Raw genomic sequence first — 14,941 nt, forward strand, 5'->3', positions numbered from 1 at the left:
TTGAAGTGTAACTGCGCAGTTACAGTGAAGTATAACTGCTGTACACTGCCGTTATTCTGCAATTACTGCACCCAAAATATCACAGTCGACTGCAGTTACTGCACTTTTACAGCAGTTTCAAAACGGCATTCTTTTTTTGTAAGGGCTTTTACAAGATAAATAATAATGAAGCAATACCGGGTAGCTAAACAACAGGGCACATGCATAATTTTTTATGAATTCTACCTTTGAACCTTGGGGCTATGAATTCTATTTCCCCGCAACCAGACCCTCCAAATGACCATCTCCATTAATACTGGAAAGTGAAAATGACACTAGTGGCAGTAGCTACACACTGCATCTTTCTTCCAACACACACTTCCAGTTCTACGCCCCCCTACCCCAAAAGCAATAGGCATCCAAATGAACCACATTCAATAACTTTTGGATAAAATGACTTCAACTGTCCTCTTTTGGTTTTACTGTTTTAGATCAAGAATTGCAGTGGTTGAGAATCCTATCATCCTATGTTATCACCCACAGGTTACAGGCCTAAATAGAATAGACAACAGAACATCATAATGCTTGACATTTCCTTGTAAATCTCTGTGGTCCATTTCCCAGTCTGTCTAATGACAGGGTGTCAATGGGTCTATCTACAAAGGCTGCCTCCTATCACAGCTCAGCTGATCACTGCCTTGTGCATGATGCCCTGACCAGTCAGCCGCTCTCTGCTGTTTGATGTTTGAAAGGAAAAAGAGTTAATCAACTTTCTCCAGCCTTTAATCTAATTTAACAGACCTTATCAGCAGTAAGGTCAGTGGCAATCTTTGACTATGCTAGACATACAGTCAACAAGAAAGAACACAATTCTTAAATCTCCCTTCATGGTCCTCCTTTTTTTCTCATTATGAAACACTTTCACAACCTAATAAATGTATGACAGATCTGTTGTGAATAGTTTGCCTACATACGGCTGTGTGGTCTACATCTGCATCAAAAGCAGGCAAAAAAAAAAGAGGCAAAGGCAAGCAGTGATAACATAGGATGATAGGATTCTCAACCACTGCAATATTCTAGCCTTGGGGTGTCTGACTCTTCTTTTAATGTCTTGTGTAGGTGCATTTTTGGGTATCTGAAATGTGAATTATTCAAACATTTGCAAGCAAAATAAACATAATCGTTACGTTGTGAAACATCTCAGATATGTCCCTCACGCAGACTTAAGATTATGCACAAGAAGAAGCCTGAGAACATTGACCCAGGCCATTACACAAGATCAGGAACCTCAGGAGCCCAATGTTAGCATAATAACACTCTAGAGGCACACAGACAGACAATAACCAAATGTAGTTGGAGCCCTCAGACAAAGCCTGGCTTGTGAAGTGCCGTCATGTATAGGACTGGGGGGCCCAAGTGAAATGGATCGATAAATACGTTTCAGAACTCATGCATAATTGTTTCAGATTTAAGCTAATTGCATTTGTAACAAAGTAGTTGAATATGTTCAATCAACTATTTCTGTACTGGTACACATAGATGGATGAGTGTGAGTTTGATGTTGACCTCTTGACTTGACACCCTACTGCCCATTTGGAGGCAGGCCATTCACCTCAAACATACCCTCATGACCACCTTTGAACTGGGTTTGTGTATTGACATGCTCTTTGTTGATAGTGAGCGGTATGATTCATCATTATCATTTATAAGACCCACTGGGTCAACAAAAAGTAGGCCTACACATTTTACTATTCTGTATTTCCATGTAGGTCTGGTTTGAGACTGCCTCCATCACCTATAAAGTGCAAGATGACATAAATAGGCTAAACAAAACAAACATTTAAAAAGTGAACAAATGTTTTAAGTTGGCATTACACAATTCTAATTTGAAAGAAGTCTACAGCCATTGCTAAAATGGAATCATTGCTGAATATAGACGTATGGACCCCGAATTATCCGAAATAAAAATATTCTATATAATCTGTATGATCACATCCTCCCTTTGATTACTACTGGTCCCTCACTGCTTCAGAAGGGGGACCACCATTCCTTCAAAAAGCGAATAAATGCTTTCTCAAGTTGTGTATTGGACATGGAGACCTTTTCAAGCGAGCTTGTGCACACTACCGTTCAGGGTGTCGCAGATTCACACCTTTCTCTGGCCATCAGACGCGCTAGGAACAATGTGCGTCTCCAGTGCCAGCCGTCGCTAATTGCTCGCGCAATTCACACATTCCGTAGTCACCTTTGATCACAAGGAGATGAGGGCGGATATAAAACCGGGGATCAGGCCGTTGTGGTCAGTCAGATTCTGGGAATAAAGACTAGAGGAGAAATATGTCAGCCGTCCACGGAAAACTGAGGGTAGGAGACCTAACTCAATTCCAGATGTACCCCGACGGACACATGGAGAGGAATAGCATGCTGCATTCAGGTTGGTTACAGCGTAATTACGCTCACGTTAAGCGCAATATCTCTGTAAATCTTACTGTCTTCCTTCGTTACATTATATATTAATGCCATCGTTCTTGGTTTGGACAGATTATGGTGCTGCGGATAGGGAAAGCTACTTCAACTCTGCAAACTCCATGGGACAGCGAGCGGACAGCATGACCCATCGAAGGAAGAGAACCAACTTCACCCAGCAGCAGATTGGGGTGCTGGAGAAAGTATACTCCGACACCAAATACCCTGACATATACCTTCGCGAGAGACTGGAGGCTCTCACCGGCCTACCAGAGTCCAGAATTCAGGTAAGGCACCAGATTTACAAGTTGGCTAAAACACAAAAGTGAGTTTCCATGATAAAACTTGGCAAACTGCCATGGGCAACATTTTCTAGGCCTACCGACCCCAAAAAACAAACATGACTTTAAATGTGAAAAAAAAAACATAGGCTCTAATACGTTATCTTCCACAGGTGTGGTTCCAGAACCGACGCGCAAAGTCCCGTCGCCAGGAAGGGTCGTCCTTGTCCATGAAGCGCAACGGTTTTGCCGCCAACGCCCCCGTGGCCCCGTTCGCGCAACTCAATCACCGAATGCCCCAAGAGATTCAGAGAATGTTCAATTTAGCACTGGGGGACAACCTCAGACCACCACTCCACACCCGGACGGAAGAAACGCACGCCAAGACAACACTACCCACGAAAACGGGTAACTACGAACACTCGACTATCCCTTATGTTTACGATGCGTCCATAAATGGGAATAGCAGAAAAGTTGAGCAAATGAAACAAGACGAGTTGAGCGTTGCGGTTCCGTGCAACAACGTTCATCCGTATCACAAGGGAAATGGACTTTACATCAAGTCCCAAAGCAACATAAGCTGTAGTGCAGGTCCAAAACATGTCCTGGTTGAATATGACAACTTTCCCCCAAACAAGACCATAGGTCCCGAGATGAAAGTGGTGATCCCTCCTATTCCATCACAGAACAACTTCGGCAGGTCCTCTCCAAAGCAAATCGCGTGCCAAGTACAGCATCCTCAAGTTAAGACCAGACCTCATAACTTTGGCCACTTCTCTCCCATTCGTGCCAGCAAGGCTCAAGAGTTTTCTGATTCGGATTCAGAGTGGGAAAACGGTGCCATGTCTGGCTTTGGTGACTTCATGTGAATTTTCTGTCACTGTGAAATTGAGTGGTGGTTCATAACTTCAAAATGAACTGATGTAAGTTTGTTATAAAGATACACTTATTTATTGTATATTATTTTGATTGTCTTCGTTTTCAAACAGGCTACCAAATAAAATATATATTACATTTAATCTACCCGTGCTGTGTAATTTGTTCCTCACCTATCCTTATCAATTGTCACAAAGGCATGACATTAGTTTGCTTGGCTATATGTTTAATATAAAATGACAGCAAGGAATATTTACAAATTCCCATATACAGATTTACAAAACAAAAAAGGTGAAATGGAGAAATTCTGGGAACAAACATTTATCACCTCAGTATTGTGTTTGAATTTAGGTTACATGTAGGCCTGATGCTTCAACAGTGCCCTTTCGAGGCTGTCAATCCATTTGAGTCAACTGCATCAAAAACCAGAATTCTCATTTTACAAAAATACTCAAATCTCTTCAGTGCACACAAAATTACAAAAGCCATCTCAGAGGGTTACACAAATGTGAACGATAAATCAGAGTACTCATAAAGGTATTGTACAAATATCTACAATAAACAATTTTACAAAACATTCTTTAGCCTACCCTGTGCTTACTACCAGTGGAGTAAAGGAACACAAAAACATTGACTCAAAGGGAAGCTCCAAATGCTAAATCTTGTTTTATCACCAACTCTTAAAAATAAATATGGATTATAATATAAACTGCTTGAAGTACTGTTTGGCACATGAGACCATAGAATAAATCTACAACTGGAATTTTGTGTGTGAATTCTTGCAGTGACCAAAGTCTAGTCTATAGACCAGGGCCGGTTTGACATTACATTTTGTCCGTGTTCATTACAGTAAACAAATCATTTTCAAAGACATATATACAATAAAATCAAACATGTGGATGACAGACAGCTGTGAGAAAAGTAAGGATATTTCCCCACAACCACAGAAACATAGCCTACATGTTGAGCCAGATCATTTCAGTGGGGGCTTTTTGTTTGAAAGTCAGGGGATCCACAAACCGACCTCTTCTTTCACAGTCACTCGAGATAGTGTGTATGTTCCACTTAGTTGGTGCTGACCAGGCCGCTCTCTGTGTGTGTTCAGACCGTGTTGGTGTTGTTGGCTGCAAAGGCGTGGAGGTTTCCCAGCTGACTCAGACCACTCTGGATGTGGGCTACGTGAATCTCTACGTTGTTCTGGAAGCAACTGCACAGGCAGGATAGGACAAACATTAAGACCAGGTGAACATGCACCCACCATCTTGGCCATATTGCTATCCCTTCCTCTGAAGTCTTCCATCACTGTCATCCATCTCCCCTCATAACTCTAAATAGGACGAAACATTGGGCAGGATGGATGCGAACTGTAGAGGCACTCACCTGAGGTTGGAGGGGTCTATTGAGCTTTTTATGTCGTTCAGAGAGTCAGTGAGCGATTTAAATTCAAAGGAGTTCAGGTCTCCTCCCTCAGCCAGACACTGGAACACAAACAAATACATGCTCAGGCAAACAAATCAATTGAGTAGTGCTGTGATGCTGTGTCTGTGCACCATATACTAACCTTGATCTGCAGCAGTAAGGCAGTAAGGCCTGAGATGAGGTGTGTGAGGCTGGCGTTGGAGACGCACTGCTGGTCGTCACGGAGGGTGTTGGTCTGCTGCACCATCTCCTTGGCCTCCTCCTCACAGCGCTGACGCAGCTCTGTGGGCCGATCTGCAGGAGCCATGCCCTGATCTGGGGCCAGCTGGAGAGGACAGAGGGGCATACATGCTTCGATTCATATTGTCGTATAAAACTGTTCTGGGACCAGCCGAAGAAACAAATATGCAATTTATCGGCACAACGTCATTATTGAGACACCCTTCGTTGATTATCATCTAAAGACAACTATCGCTGATGTTTTGCTCGTCTCATGCCTTCTTGCTAAGTACACTCCTAGGAGGTAAGACAATCTGTTACACATCTAGCTGCAAGACAATGAAATATAATAATAATAATAAGCCATTTAGCAGATGCTTTTATCCAAAGCGACTTAGAGTCATGCGTGCATACATTTTTGTGTATGTGTGGTCCCGGGATCGAACCCACTACCTTGGCGTTACAAGCGCCGTGCTCTACCAGCTGAGCTACAGAGGACCCTTTTACTGAGATGAGACCGAAAGATGTGCCAGTGTGTCCTCACCTCATAGCAGAACTGCTGGACCTCGTGCAGCACCTTGTTCAGGTCTTTATTGAGCTGCTCCAGCTCCAGGACTGTGGTGGCATAACGCTTCTGGAACTCCAGGCCTATAGGCGTCGAGCACGATTTCTACAAACACACAACACATTTCAATGTTAAGCTGTATATATTTACTTTGTCACTTTTTTACTATTTCTATGACAGAATACACTATTAGGAACATTGTCTGTCATAGTACTGTCTTAGTATTTTCTGGGAGCCTACCAGTTTTTCAGCCTCTGCGTTCATATCCTTCAAGTGCTTGATGTGTTCTTTCTTGATCATGAGGATCTTGGAGAGCCTCGTCTAGGAGGGAGAGATTCTTAGTGGGACATATTTACGTTTACATTATGCTATATTATCCTAGAAGCAGAGCCAAGACAGGAAGACTGACCACTTGGACGAGGAACTTGACAGGGAATCCTCCGAGTGTGTCCCCGTCCGCTCCAGGGAGTTTGTTTTTCCATGGAGACTGGCTGATGAGGGGATCATTGTCCTGTCACAGGCATAGATGTGTCAATTCCGATAGCAAATAAGCAAAGCAATATTGAATTCAATTGAGTAACAATTGTCAGTCAAGGATCAGTCATAATCATGTTATAGCAATAGAAGTATATGAACCATTCACAGTAATCTCAAATAAAACTGTAACGACGTCACCTAACCAGTATCCCAGATTTCCTCAATCAGAAATTAATGATTAGAAGTGATGAAACTATAATGTGCATTGAAGTCATTGTGCACCGTTTCCTGCTTACCATGAGGACAGGTGTGGTGGCGGCGGGGTAGGTCACTCTGGGAGGGGTCATGAAGTTCTGGAAGCGGGAGGGTCTAAGTTTCTGTGCGAAGGTTGAGATGGGCATGGTCTCGTTGGGCTCGTTACTCTGGAGAGGGAAGAAACAATATAATTAAATCAACCTTATCGTTGGTAATACAGCAGAAAACCACTTATTGGCATTATCTTGTTCCCTTGTGAATTACTGCTGATTTCCATGTAGCATGTTTGTGATTGAAGGATGTTTCTAAATGTTTTGCTTTTTAAGTTGATATTTTTCCATGGACTTTAGACAGCACTGCTGGTGATGGACAAAGACTCAGGTTTCTCTGTACGTTTGATGTCTGCCGAGAATCCCTGTTCTAACATGTCAATGCTGAATGAGTGTAATGAAGACCAGGCGTACCAGCACTTCGTAATCAGGCACGGTGTGTGTGCCCAGCCCATTCCGGTCAAATGTCACACGGTAAGTAGCAGCGCCCGTATCCACGGCATCGATCTGCCCAGTGAACAGGCCGTCATGGACTCCCCTAAGACGAGCTGGAACACACAGAATCCATCTAATCTGGAGATTTACAGGGGACTTTAGGTGCTATGACTACAGGTTTGCTGATAGCTACTTTTAGGGTATGGGCTGCTGGTATTTAAGAAGTTATTTTAGTTGCCATCACTACAGTGTTTTACCGGTGACTTTGGTTCCTATGACGAGCGGCAGGGGGATCTCGTCGGGGAGGTCTTTGCAGTGTGCCACGTCAAAAAACTTCCTCTGCTGCAGCATACGCATCTTCTGCCTCTTCTGTCTCAGCGCAGTCCGCTCCTCAGCAAAGAACGCAGACGAACACCTAAAGGGGAACATTTAACTAAGTCAATTAGACACACAGAGCTGGTATACTTAGTGTGCATGAAAAAGACAACCAAGAAAGGTTTCTTTCTTTAATTAACATTCCAGGATATTTCCCTGAGATTCCACGGTGTGCACAAGATGTTTATCATTGGTGTCTCGAAATAATGAAAACAGAGAGGGATATTCATGGGGACAATCTATTCACTTCAAAAGGACAAAGAGAAATGGAGAGCAAAGAAAATCAGATTTGGAAGGTCAGTCTTTAAAAAGAGAATGTGCTGTAATAATGAACAATACCGTCTGGGTTTCCCCATCAGTCTCCTGATTGTACCCCACTCCACACGGGTCAACTTCCTGGTCTTCAGGTTGGGAAAGGATTCCTTCAGGCACAGGCAGAAGTCATTGTCCCCTTCAAATAAAGGTCTGGGTGGAGGAAAAGGTGGCAGAGGTCAAAGGAATTCCACACTGGGTGTGTGTGTGTGTAATACAGCTGTCGTGGTAGTGTAGCTTACCCGTCGATGTTAGAATAGAACCACTCGTAGATGCACCATTTGTGTGCTTTAGGAAGTTTGAGGAGGTTTCTCAACCTCAGCCCGATTCTCTGAGACACTTTCTTATCTGGGGTCGTCACATTAGCAAACTTCTGAAAGAAAACAATCAAAACAAATGAACAAGAATGAAGTCACTAAATAGTTTACAAAAGCACATTGGGTTATCCTGAGCTATAGTAGTTGATCTATAGGAGGAAATGCTTTCACATTGCTCCTCTGGGTTTAAAGGAGGCTGTGTATTTGCAGTGAGGGGATAGGACGATGATGCTGGCCAAAAGCAAGGCATTTATTTTACAGATGCAACAGGGTTTGCTTTGCCCTGCTGTGTGAGCTGGAGCTATACCTGGGGTACAGAGGTGACCCTCTGGCTCCTTCTAGGGGATCTGGATGGGAGGCGCTGCTCCTCCTCCTCCCTAAACAGTCTGCTCCTCTTGGAGCTCCGCGTGGGCTGGACACAGGGAGGGGAGGGTCAGCATATAGGTGAGAATCATGTCAATGCTTTATAAAAAATGTTTTCAAATGTGCAGATAGTATTGCTTATTGCACACGCCTATCCCATCTAAGATGAAACGGGGGCACTGATTTGTTCAGAATACAAATGAAGTGTCAACCAGGTAGAATTGATTGTGCAAATCAGAACATTGAGGGTAACTTTGACAAACTGCTCATGGGAAGTGCTGATAAGAATATCAGTGCCCACTTAATCAACAGTGATTGAATCACCAGAGATAAAATCAATACAAGACCTAAAGAGTTTCAAAGGATAGATGTGACGAAGGGCTAGATTGGCCATCTCACCGTTTCCATGGACACCAAGGTGTGTCGTCCTCTCGTGTTGTGAGATTTTGTTTGCTTCTCATTCAAAGTATTTGACAGACTGCCCTCTGGAGATTCACAAAATGTGGCGTTATCAAAAATAGATTAAACTTGCATCTTACAAATCACCACTGCTCCCTCATCGTTTACAAGTCTATTTCCCCAAACTCTGAAATGTCCTCCTTTCCTAGTCTCCTTCCTTCTTGACCCATACAGGGCTCGAAATTAACGCTTGTCCCATTGCCCAGGGAAAATAAATTTAAATTATCCATTCGTAAGTAAAATAAATACCTGCAAAAAACACAATATCAAACAATTCGGCTACTCCTATCAGAATTGGATCAGTATCCTCCGGATGCAATGTGTTGCACACGGTCCTCCCAATCTCTGCAGAGCGCATCGGAGTATAATTATTGTAGGCCTGCCTACATTGACAGGCATGAGCGGTCTTTCAATCATGCAGTCGCAAGATGCGCTTTTGAGATCAAAGCGAGCCGCGTGTGCACATTTGTTGATATTCATTGCTAGTTAGTGAGTTATTTGCTCAGTTACAGCGCATTTTTGGTCTGCAATGAAAATCCTGGTGTGCCAGTGGGCCGTTGCCAGAGGAGAGAGAGAGAGCCATTTGTGCAGCAGGTAAAATAATGATATACATGACTAACTAAATAGCCAATTCAAAACATATTGTATAGTTTGGCTGGTTCTCACTAGTTCACTATTAGCAAGTATTAATGTCATTGTCATGTCCTAAAATAAAACTTTCCACTGGCACTCATGTACACTACCGTTCAAAAGTTTGGGGTCACTTAGAAATGTCATTGTTTTCGAAAGAAAAGCTATCTTTTTGTCCATTAAAATAACATAACATTTATCAGAAATACAGTGTAGACATTATTAATGTTGTAAATGGCTATTGTAGCTGGAAACGGCTGATTTTTTATGGAATATCTACATAGGCGTACAGAGGCCCATTATCAGCAACCATCAGTCCTGTGTTCCAATGGCACGTTGTGTTTGCTAATCCACGTTTATCATTTTAAAAGGCTAATTGATCATTAGAAAACCCTTTTGCAATTATATTAGCACAGCTGAAAACTGTTGTGCTGATTAAAGAAGCAATAAAACTGGCCTTCTTGAGCCTAGTTGAGTATCTGGAGCATCAGCAATTGTGGATTCGATTACAGGCTCAAAATGGCCAGAACCAATAACTTTCTTCTGAAACTCGTCAGTCTATTCTTGTTCTGAGAAATGAAGGCTATTCCATGCGACAAATTGCCAAGAAACTGAAGATCTCGTACAACGCTGTGTACTACTCCCTTCACAGAACAGCACAAACTGTCTCTAACCAGAATAGAAAGAGGAGTGGGAGGCCCCGGTGCACAACTGAGCAAGAGGACAAATACATTAGTGTCTAGTTTGAGAAACAGACACCTCACAGGTCCTCAACTGGCAGCTTCATTAAATAGTACCCGCAACACACCATTCTCAACGTCAACAGTGAAGAGGCGACTCCGGGATGCTGACCTTCTAGGCAGAGTTGCAAATCAGTCCTACTTGTCCAAAGAACAAGTGGCTAAAAAAGTTAATGTCAAGCCCTGCCATAGGTGAAAGGACTGGTTTCCACATTATTAATTTATCCTATCACGTCTTCTGCAATCAGTGGTCATACAGTAAAGGAGAGTTCACTACTTAAAACTACATACTTACCACATCACACAATGACATCAGTGAATAAAGCGCATTGACAGACTCAGACTAACAATTGACAAGTTAAGAGTTCAAATGGGCTTAGTTCCTGGTCTATGACACATCACCTGTGTGTTGCATTTTTAAGCTCTTCATTAGAGGCTTTTAAAGACTCCTAATCCAATGAGGGACTGACATCTCCAAACTTTTGGGAAAAACAGGGTCAAAGTGAGCCTGCAGTATACACAATACATAGGCTACATACACAGACAGGGACAATCAATGCAATGTGTTAAGCTACAGTACCTTTAAGACTGACTAGCGCCTCTGCTGAAGAGCCTGCAATCAAGAGAAGAGAGGGGGAATTATCCAAGACAGACATGGAATATGTCCTCCCCTTTTACAAAATCCTGCATACCTATTCATCCTTCCTCTCGTTTGAGGACTGCGTGACTAAATCCAAACCCATGAATATACACTCACTCAGTGGCCAGTTTAGTAGGTACACCACCCCGTTCACGAAAATAGTTACCTCCTACAGACAGTAACCCAGGTGACCATGGCTTGCTATATAGAGCAGGCAGACAGGCATCCAGTTACTGTTCGGTTGAACGTTAGAATGGGCAAAATGAGTGACCTAAGCGACTGAGCGTGGTATGATCAGTGCCAGGCGCGCCGGTTCCAGTATCTCCGAAACGGCTGGCCTCTGGGCATTTCACGTACCACAGCAGCTAGGGTTTACCGAGAATGGTGCGAAAAAAAGAAAAAACTCCAGTCAGTGAAAAACAGCTTGTTGATGAGGAGAAGGGCAAGAATCTTGCAGGCTAACAGGCGGGCGACAAACAGGCACATAACGGCGCAGTATAACAGTGGTGTGCAGAACGGCATCTCGGAACGCACAACTCGTCGGTCCTCGTCACGGATGGGCTACTGCAGCAGAAAACCACACCGGGTTCCATTCCTATCAGCTAAAAACAAGAAGCGTCTCCAGTGGGCACGCGATCACCAACACTGGACAAATGAGGAGTGGAAAGACATTGCCTGGTCCGACGAATCCCGGTTCCTGTTGCGTCATGCTGATGGCAGAGTCAGGATTTGGCATAAGCAGCATGAGTCCATGGCCCCATCCTGCCTGGTGTCAACGGTACAGGCTGGTGACGGTGGAGTAATGGTGTGGGGAATGTTTTCCTGGCACACGTTAGGTCCCTTGATACCAACTGAGCAACGTTTGAAAGCCATACCTTGTAGAATCCATTCCCCGAAGAATTCAGACAGTTCTGGAGGCAATGAGGGGTCCGACCCGGTACTAGGTGGGTGTACCTAATAAACCGATGCCTATGGAAAGTCACACCCCCTTGAACATTTTGTTCTGTCAGTGCCTCAGAGTTTCATGCATTTAAATAAGGATTGTTTCCTCCACTTATCTACACACCATACTCCACTTAAAGGGAATGTGAAAAATTATATATATTAAAAAATATATCATTGGATAAGTCTCCACCCCCCTGAGTTAATGCTTGGTGGAAGCACCTTAGGCAGCAATTACAGCTGTTAGACTGTTGGGATAGGTCTCCACTAAATTTGCACACCTAGATTTGGCGATATTTGACCATTCTTCTTCACAAAACTGTTCAAGCTCTGTTAAGTTCATTGGGTAGCAATCGAAGTCATGCCACACATTTTCGATTGGATTTAGGTCCGGACTCTGACTGGGACATTTACATTTACCTTTTTATTCCTTAGCCACTCCACTGTAGCTTTGGATGTGTGCGTCAGATCGTTGTCATGTCATGCTGAAAAGGTGAACTTCCGTCCCAGTTTCAGCTTTCTTGCAGAGGGCAGCAGGTTTTCCCTCAAGGACTTTTCTGTACATTGCTCCATTCATTTTCCCTTCAATCCTGATAAACGTAACGCTTTGCATTTCAATTGTAGTTTCGTCAAACCACAAAACTTCCACACATGGCTAAAGAATCTCGAGTGTTTTTGTTTTGCATACTTCAAACAGGATTCAAGGTGGGCTTTCTTGAGTAATGGCTTCCTTCTTGCCACCCTGTGCCTCTCCGATTCAGAGGAGTTGGGTTATATTGCATTAGACACATTTGAATGCATTAAATTGTGCAACTAACTAGGTATCCCCTTTCCCCTTCTTTACAGACTTTGACCAGTCTTGGCCATAAAAGTTGCCTTTGGACTCTTGGCAGCCTCTCTGATCAGTCTCCTACTTGCTCGGTCATCCAGTTTGGAAGGAAAGCCTGATCTAGACAGGGTGTTGGTGATGCCATACACCTTCCACTTAATAAAATCGTCTTGACCGTGCTCCAAAGGATATTGAAGGGCTTTTAAAATATTTTTATACCCATCCCCTGATCTGTGCCATTCCACAACTTTGTCCTGGAGTTATTTTCAAAGCTCATTGGTGCTCATGGTTGAGTGTTTACTCTGCAATGTCCTACCCAGCAGAGGGAACCTACAGGAACTGCTGAATTGATCCTGAAATCACTACAATTTAACACAGGTGGAGGCCAATTAACTTGTGTGATTTTGAAGGTGGTTGGTTACACCTGAGCTAATTTAAGATTTATATTACATTACAAGGGGTTGGACACTTATCCAACCAAGCGATGAGTTTGATTTTCTTTTTTAATCCATTATATATTTTTCACTTGAAGTTGTAGGGTAGGGTAGGGTAGGGTAGGGTGGGGTGGGGTAGGGTAGGGTGGGGTAGGGTGGGGTGGGGGAAGAGAGATGCATTTTAATTCCAGGGGGGTGTAGGCTTTCTACAGGCACTGTATAAGAAAAACCGTAGGTCAAATAAAATGTGTAATATTAGTGAGAATCCCAAATGTGGTGTGTCATAGTGAGGAATAGATGAGCTCCATCAGTCAGCAGTCACCATATAGCCCAGGGGCATCTGTATATGCAAATACTAAAAGCGTTGGGACAAAACAATGCTCATTGGAGAGAATGTAATCTTTACTAACCCAATAACCCCAAGGTCAATTATTGAGAAAGGCTACCTTGTTGGACAAAGGTAGTTAGCTAAATACATTTAGAAAGAATAGTAGGTGGTCTGACAGTTCATATTTCAACTCTCTACAATCGATGTTTGTTAAATAATACCTTGGAAATTGGCAATTATTGTGGCTAGAACAGTTACCAGAAAAATATGTCAGATTATGACAGCTAGCCAGCAGTATGACCCCTCACATCACCCATTAGACGGCTGTTCTGTCAGTGTCTTGTCTTGACAGAGAAGACTGAATAGGCGATTTGTTTTTAGATGTTAAAGCAACAAGACACCTATACAAAGTATTTATTTTAGGGAACAGTGGATAATATAAGCAACTCGCTAACAGTTAGCTAAATGTAGCTAGCTAGTTAAGTAAGTTAGGTACAAATATTCAGAAATCAAATAAACAAAAAAAGCTCAGCTAGCTAACGTTAGCTTGCTAGGTCGTTAGCTAACGGGCAACAAGCCTGCTAACCTTTAGTTAGCCATAATGACCATCGCCTAATTATTTTTTAGAGCAGGTAGCTGGCTAGCTAGCTAGCTAGCGTACTAATGTTAGCTAGCTAGCTGCTTACCAAGCTAACTTGCTAACAAGCGTTAGCTCACTAGCTTTTGCGTCTAGAAAATTAGTTTACAAACGCTTCAGGAAAAAAGTGCGACAAGTATTCAGTTAATAATAGTAACACATACAAGGTTTTAAAATAAGCATTTCCTCACATAATTGTATTGGTAGTTTAAAAGTCTTGTTAAATTCGTGTTGTTACTTACTCTCATCTAGCTGGTCCATCTCCGCCATCTTGAATTAGCCGCGCTGCTTTTTTCAAAGACCATATTGTCAAGATGCATTCTGGGACAGTGTGTCTGGATGGCAATTTTTTAGGGACTGAATTTATAAGTTAACACCTTGATAATAAACAAGTACATTATTATTCTCATGTAAACCGTTTATTGAAAGTGATGATTAAATTGGGTAGCAATCAAATACATACATTTAGTTATCTAAGCCCATATGGCATGGAGAGGGTAGGAAACAACACATCTGCCATGCTGACCCTCAACACTGGGGCCCTCAGGGGTGTGTGCTTAGTCCCCTCCTGTACTCCCTGTTCACCCATGACTGCCTGGCAGCGCACAACTCAAACACTCATTCCACATAGCTATTATGCTACCTGAGGCAAATGCCTGGCCCTGGCCAAATGCTCTGTTTAAACACAAATTAGACTCATATGAGCGAGATGTTATTTTTTTTCAAAATACAAAATATACACTTACCGTCAGCAGTTTTGCAAAGTTGCACCAGGAAATGTTGAATGGAATGGTCCAATGGAAATGCGAGCGCAAGGTGAGGATGTGTCATGGCAGAGGCTGTCAAAACAAAGCCTGGTGCAACTTTGGTAAACTGCGTACAAGTACAGTAAGTTTATCTTTTGTATTTGAAA

General features: G+C 42.9%; 2 protein-coding genes across 4 annotated transcripts; one reads left to right on the plus strand and one right to left on the minus strand.

The window, feature by feature from the left end:
- The first annotated feature begins 2,316 nt into the window (after positions 1–2,316).
- mixl1 (Mix paired-like homeobox) lies at positions 2,317–3,638 on the plus strand. Its single transcript, XM_041860391.2, has 3 exons — positions 2,317–2,413; positions 2,521–2,732; positions 2,900–3,638. Exons 1-3 carry the CDS (start codon positions 2,317–2,319, stop codon positions 3,593–3,595), a joined length of 1,005 nt encoding a protein of 334 aa, XP_041716325.2. The 3' UTR covers positions 3,596–3,638.
- A 173-nt stretch (positions 3,639–3,811) lies between these two features.
- Positions 3,812–14,331, minus strand: LOC121548805 (protein lin-9 homolog). Of its 3 annotated transcripts, XM_041860390.2 has the most exons (16): positions 14,271–14,286; positions 12,221–12,390; positions 10,799–10,831; positions 8,789–8,874; positions 8,334–8,438; positions 7,952–8,082; positions 7,737–7,862; positions 7,280–7,437; positions 7,002–7,135; positions 6,579–6,704; positions 6,215–6,316; positions 6,046–6,126; positions 5,785–5,910; positions 5,164–5,346; positions 4,983–5,080; positions 3,812–4,809 (listed from the first exon to the last, which is right to left on the minus strand). In XM_041860390.2, the coding sequence occupies exons 4-16, from the start codon at positions 8,795–8,797 to the stop codon at positions 4,704–4,706; spliced, it is 1,485 nt and encodes a 494-aa protein (XP_041716324.1). In that variant the 5' UTR covers positions 8,798–8,874; positions 10,799–10,831; positions 12,221–12,390; positions 14,271–14,286; the 3' UTR covers positions 3,812–4,703. The 3 variants fall into 3 exon arrangements, with proteins under 3 accessions (XP_041716324.1, XP_041716322.1, XP_041716321.1); XM_041860388.2 differs by lacking the exon at positions 12,221–12,390 and having other exon boundaries at positions 7,952–8,079; positions 14,271–14,331; XM_041860387.2 differs by lacking the exon at positions 12,221–12,390 and having other exon boundaries at positions 14,271–14,331.
- Between the last annotated feature and the right edge of the window lie 610 nt (positions 14,332–14,941).

Source organism: Coregonus clupeaformis, chromosome 33, assembly GCF_020615455.1.
Source record: "Coregonus clupeaformis isolate EN_2021a chromosome 33, ASM2061545v1, whole genome shotgun sequence".
Lineage (NCBI taxonomy): Eukaryota > Metazoa > Chordata > Actinopteri > Salmoniformes > Salmonidae > Coregonus > Coregonus clupeaformis.

Coding starts and splice junctions, on each gene's coding strand:
- LOC121548805 (XM_041860387.2), bottom strand. CDS start 14,298: ATGGCGGAGATGGACCAGCTAGATGAGA. Junction 8,875..10,798: donor GGCGCTAGTCAGTCTTAAAG/GTACTGTAGCTT, acceptor GTGAATCTCCAG/AGGGCAGTCTGTCAAATACT. Junction 5,081..5,163: donor CCTTACTGCTGCAGATCAAG/GTTAGTATATGG, acceptor TTTGTGTTCCAG/TGTCTGGCTGAGGGAGGAGA.
- mixl1 (XM_041860391.2), top strand. CDS start 2,317: ATGTCAGCCGTCCACGGAAAACTGAGGGTAGGAGACCTAACTCAATTC. Junction 2,414..2,520: donor GAATAGCATGCTGCATTCAG/GTTGGTTACAGC, acceptor TGGTTTGGACAG/ATTATGGTGCTGCGGATAGG. Junction 2,733..2,899: donor TACCAGAGTCCAGAATTCAG/GTAAGGCACCAG, acceptor TATCTTCCACAG/GTGTGGTTCCAGAACCGACG.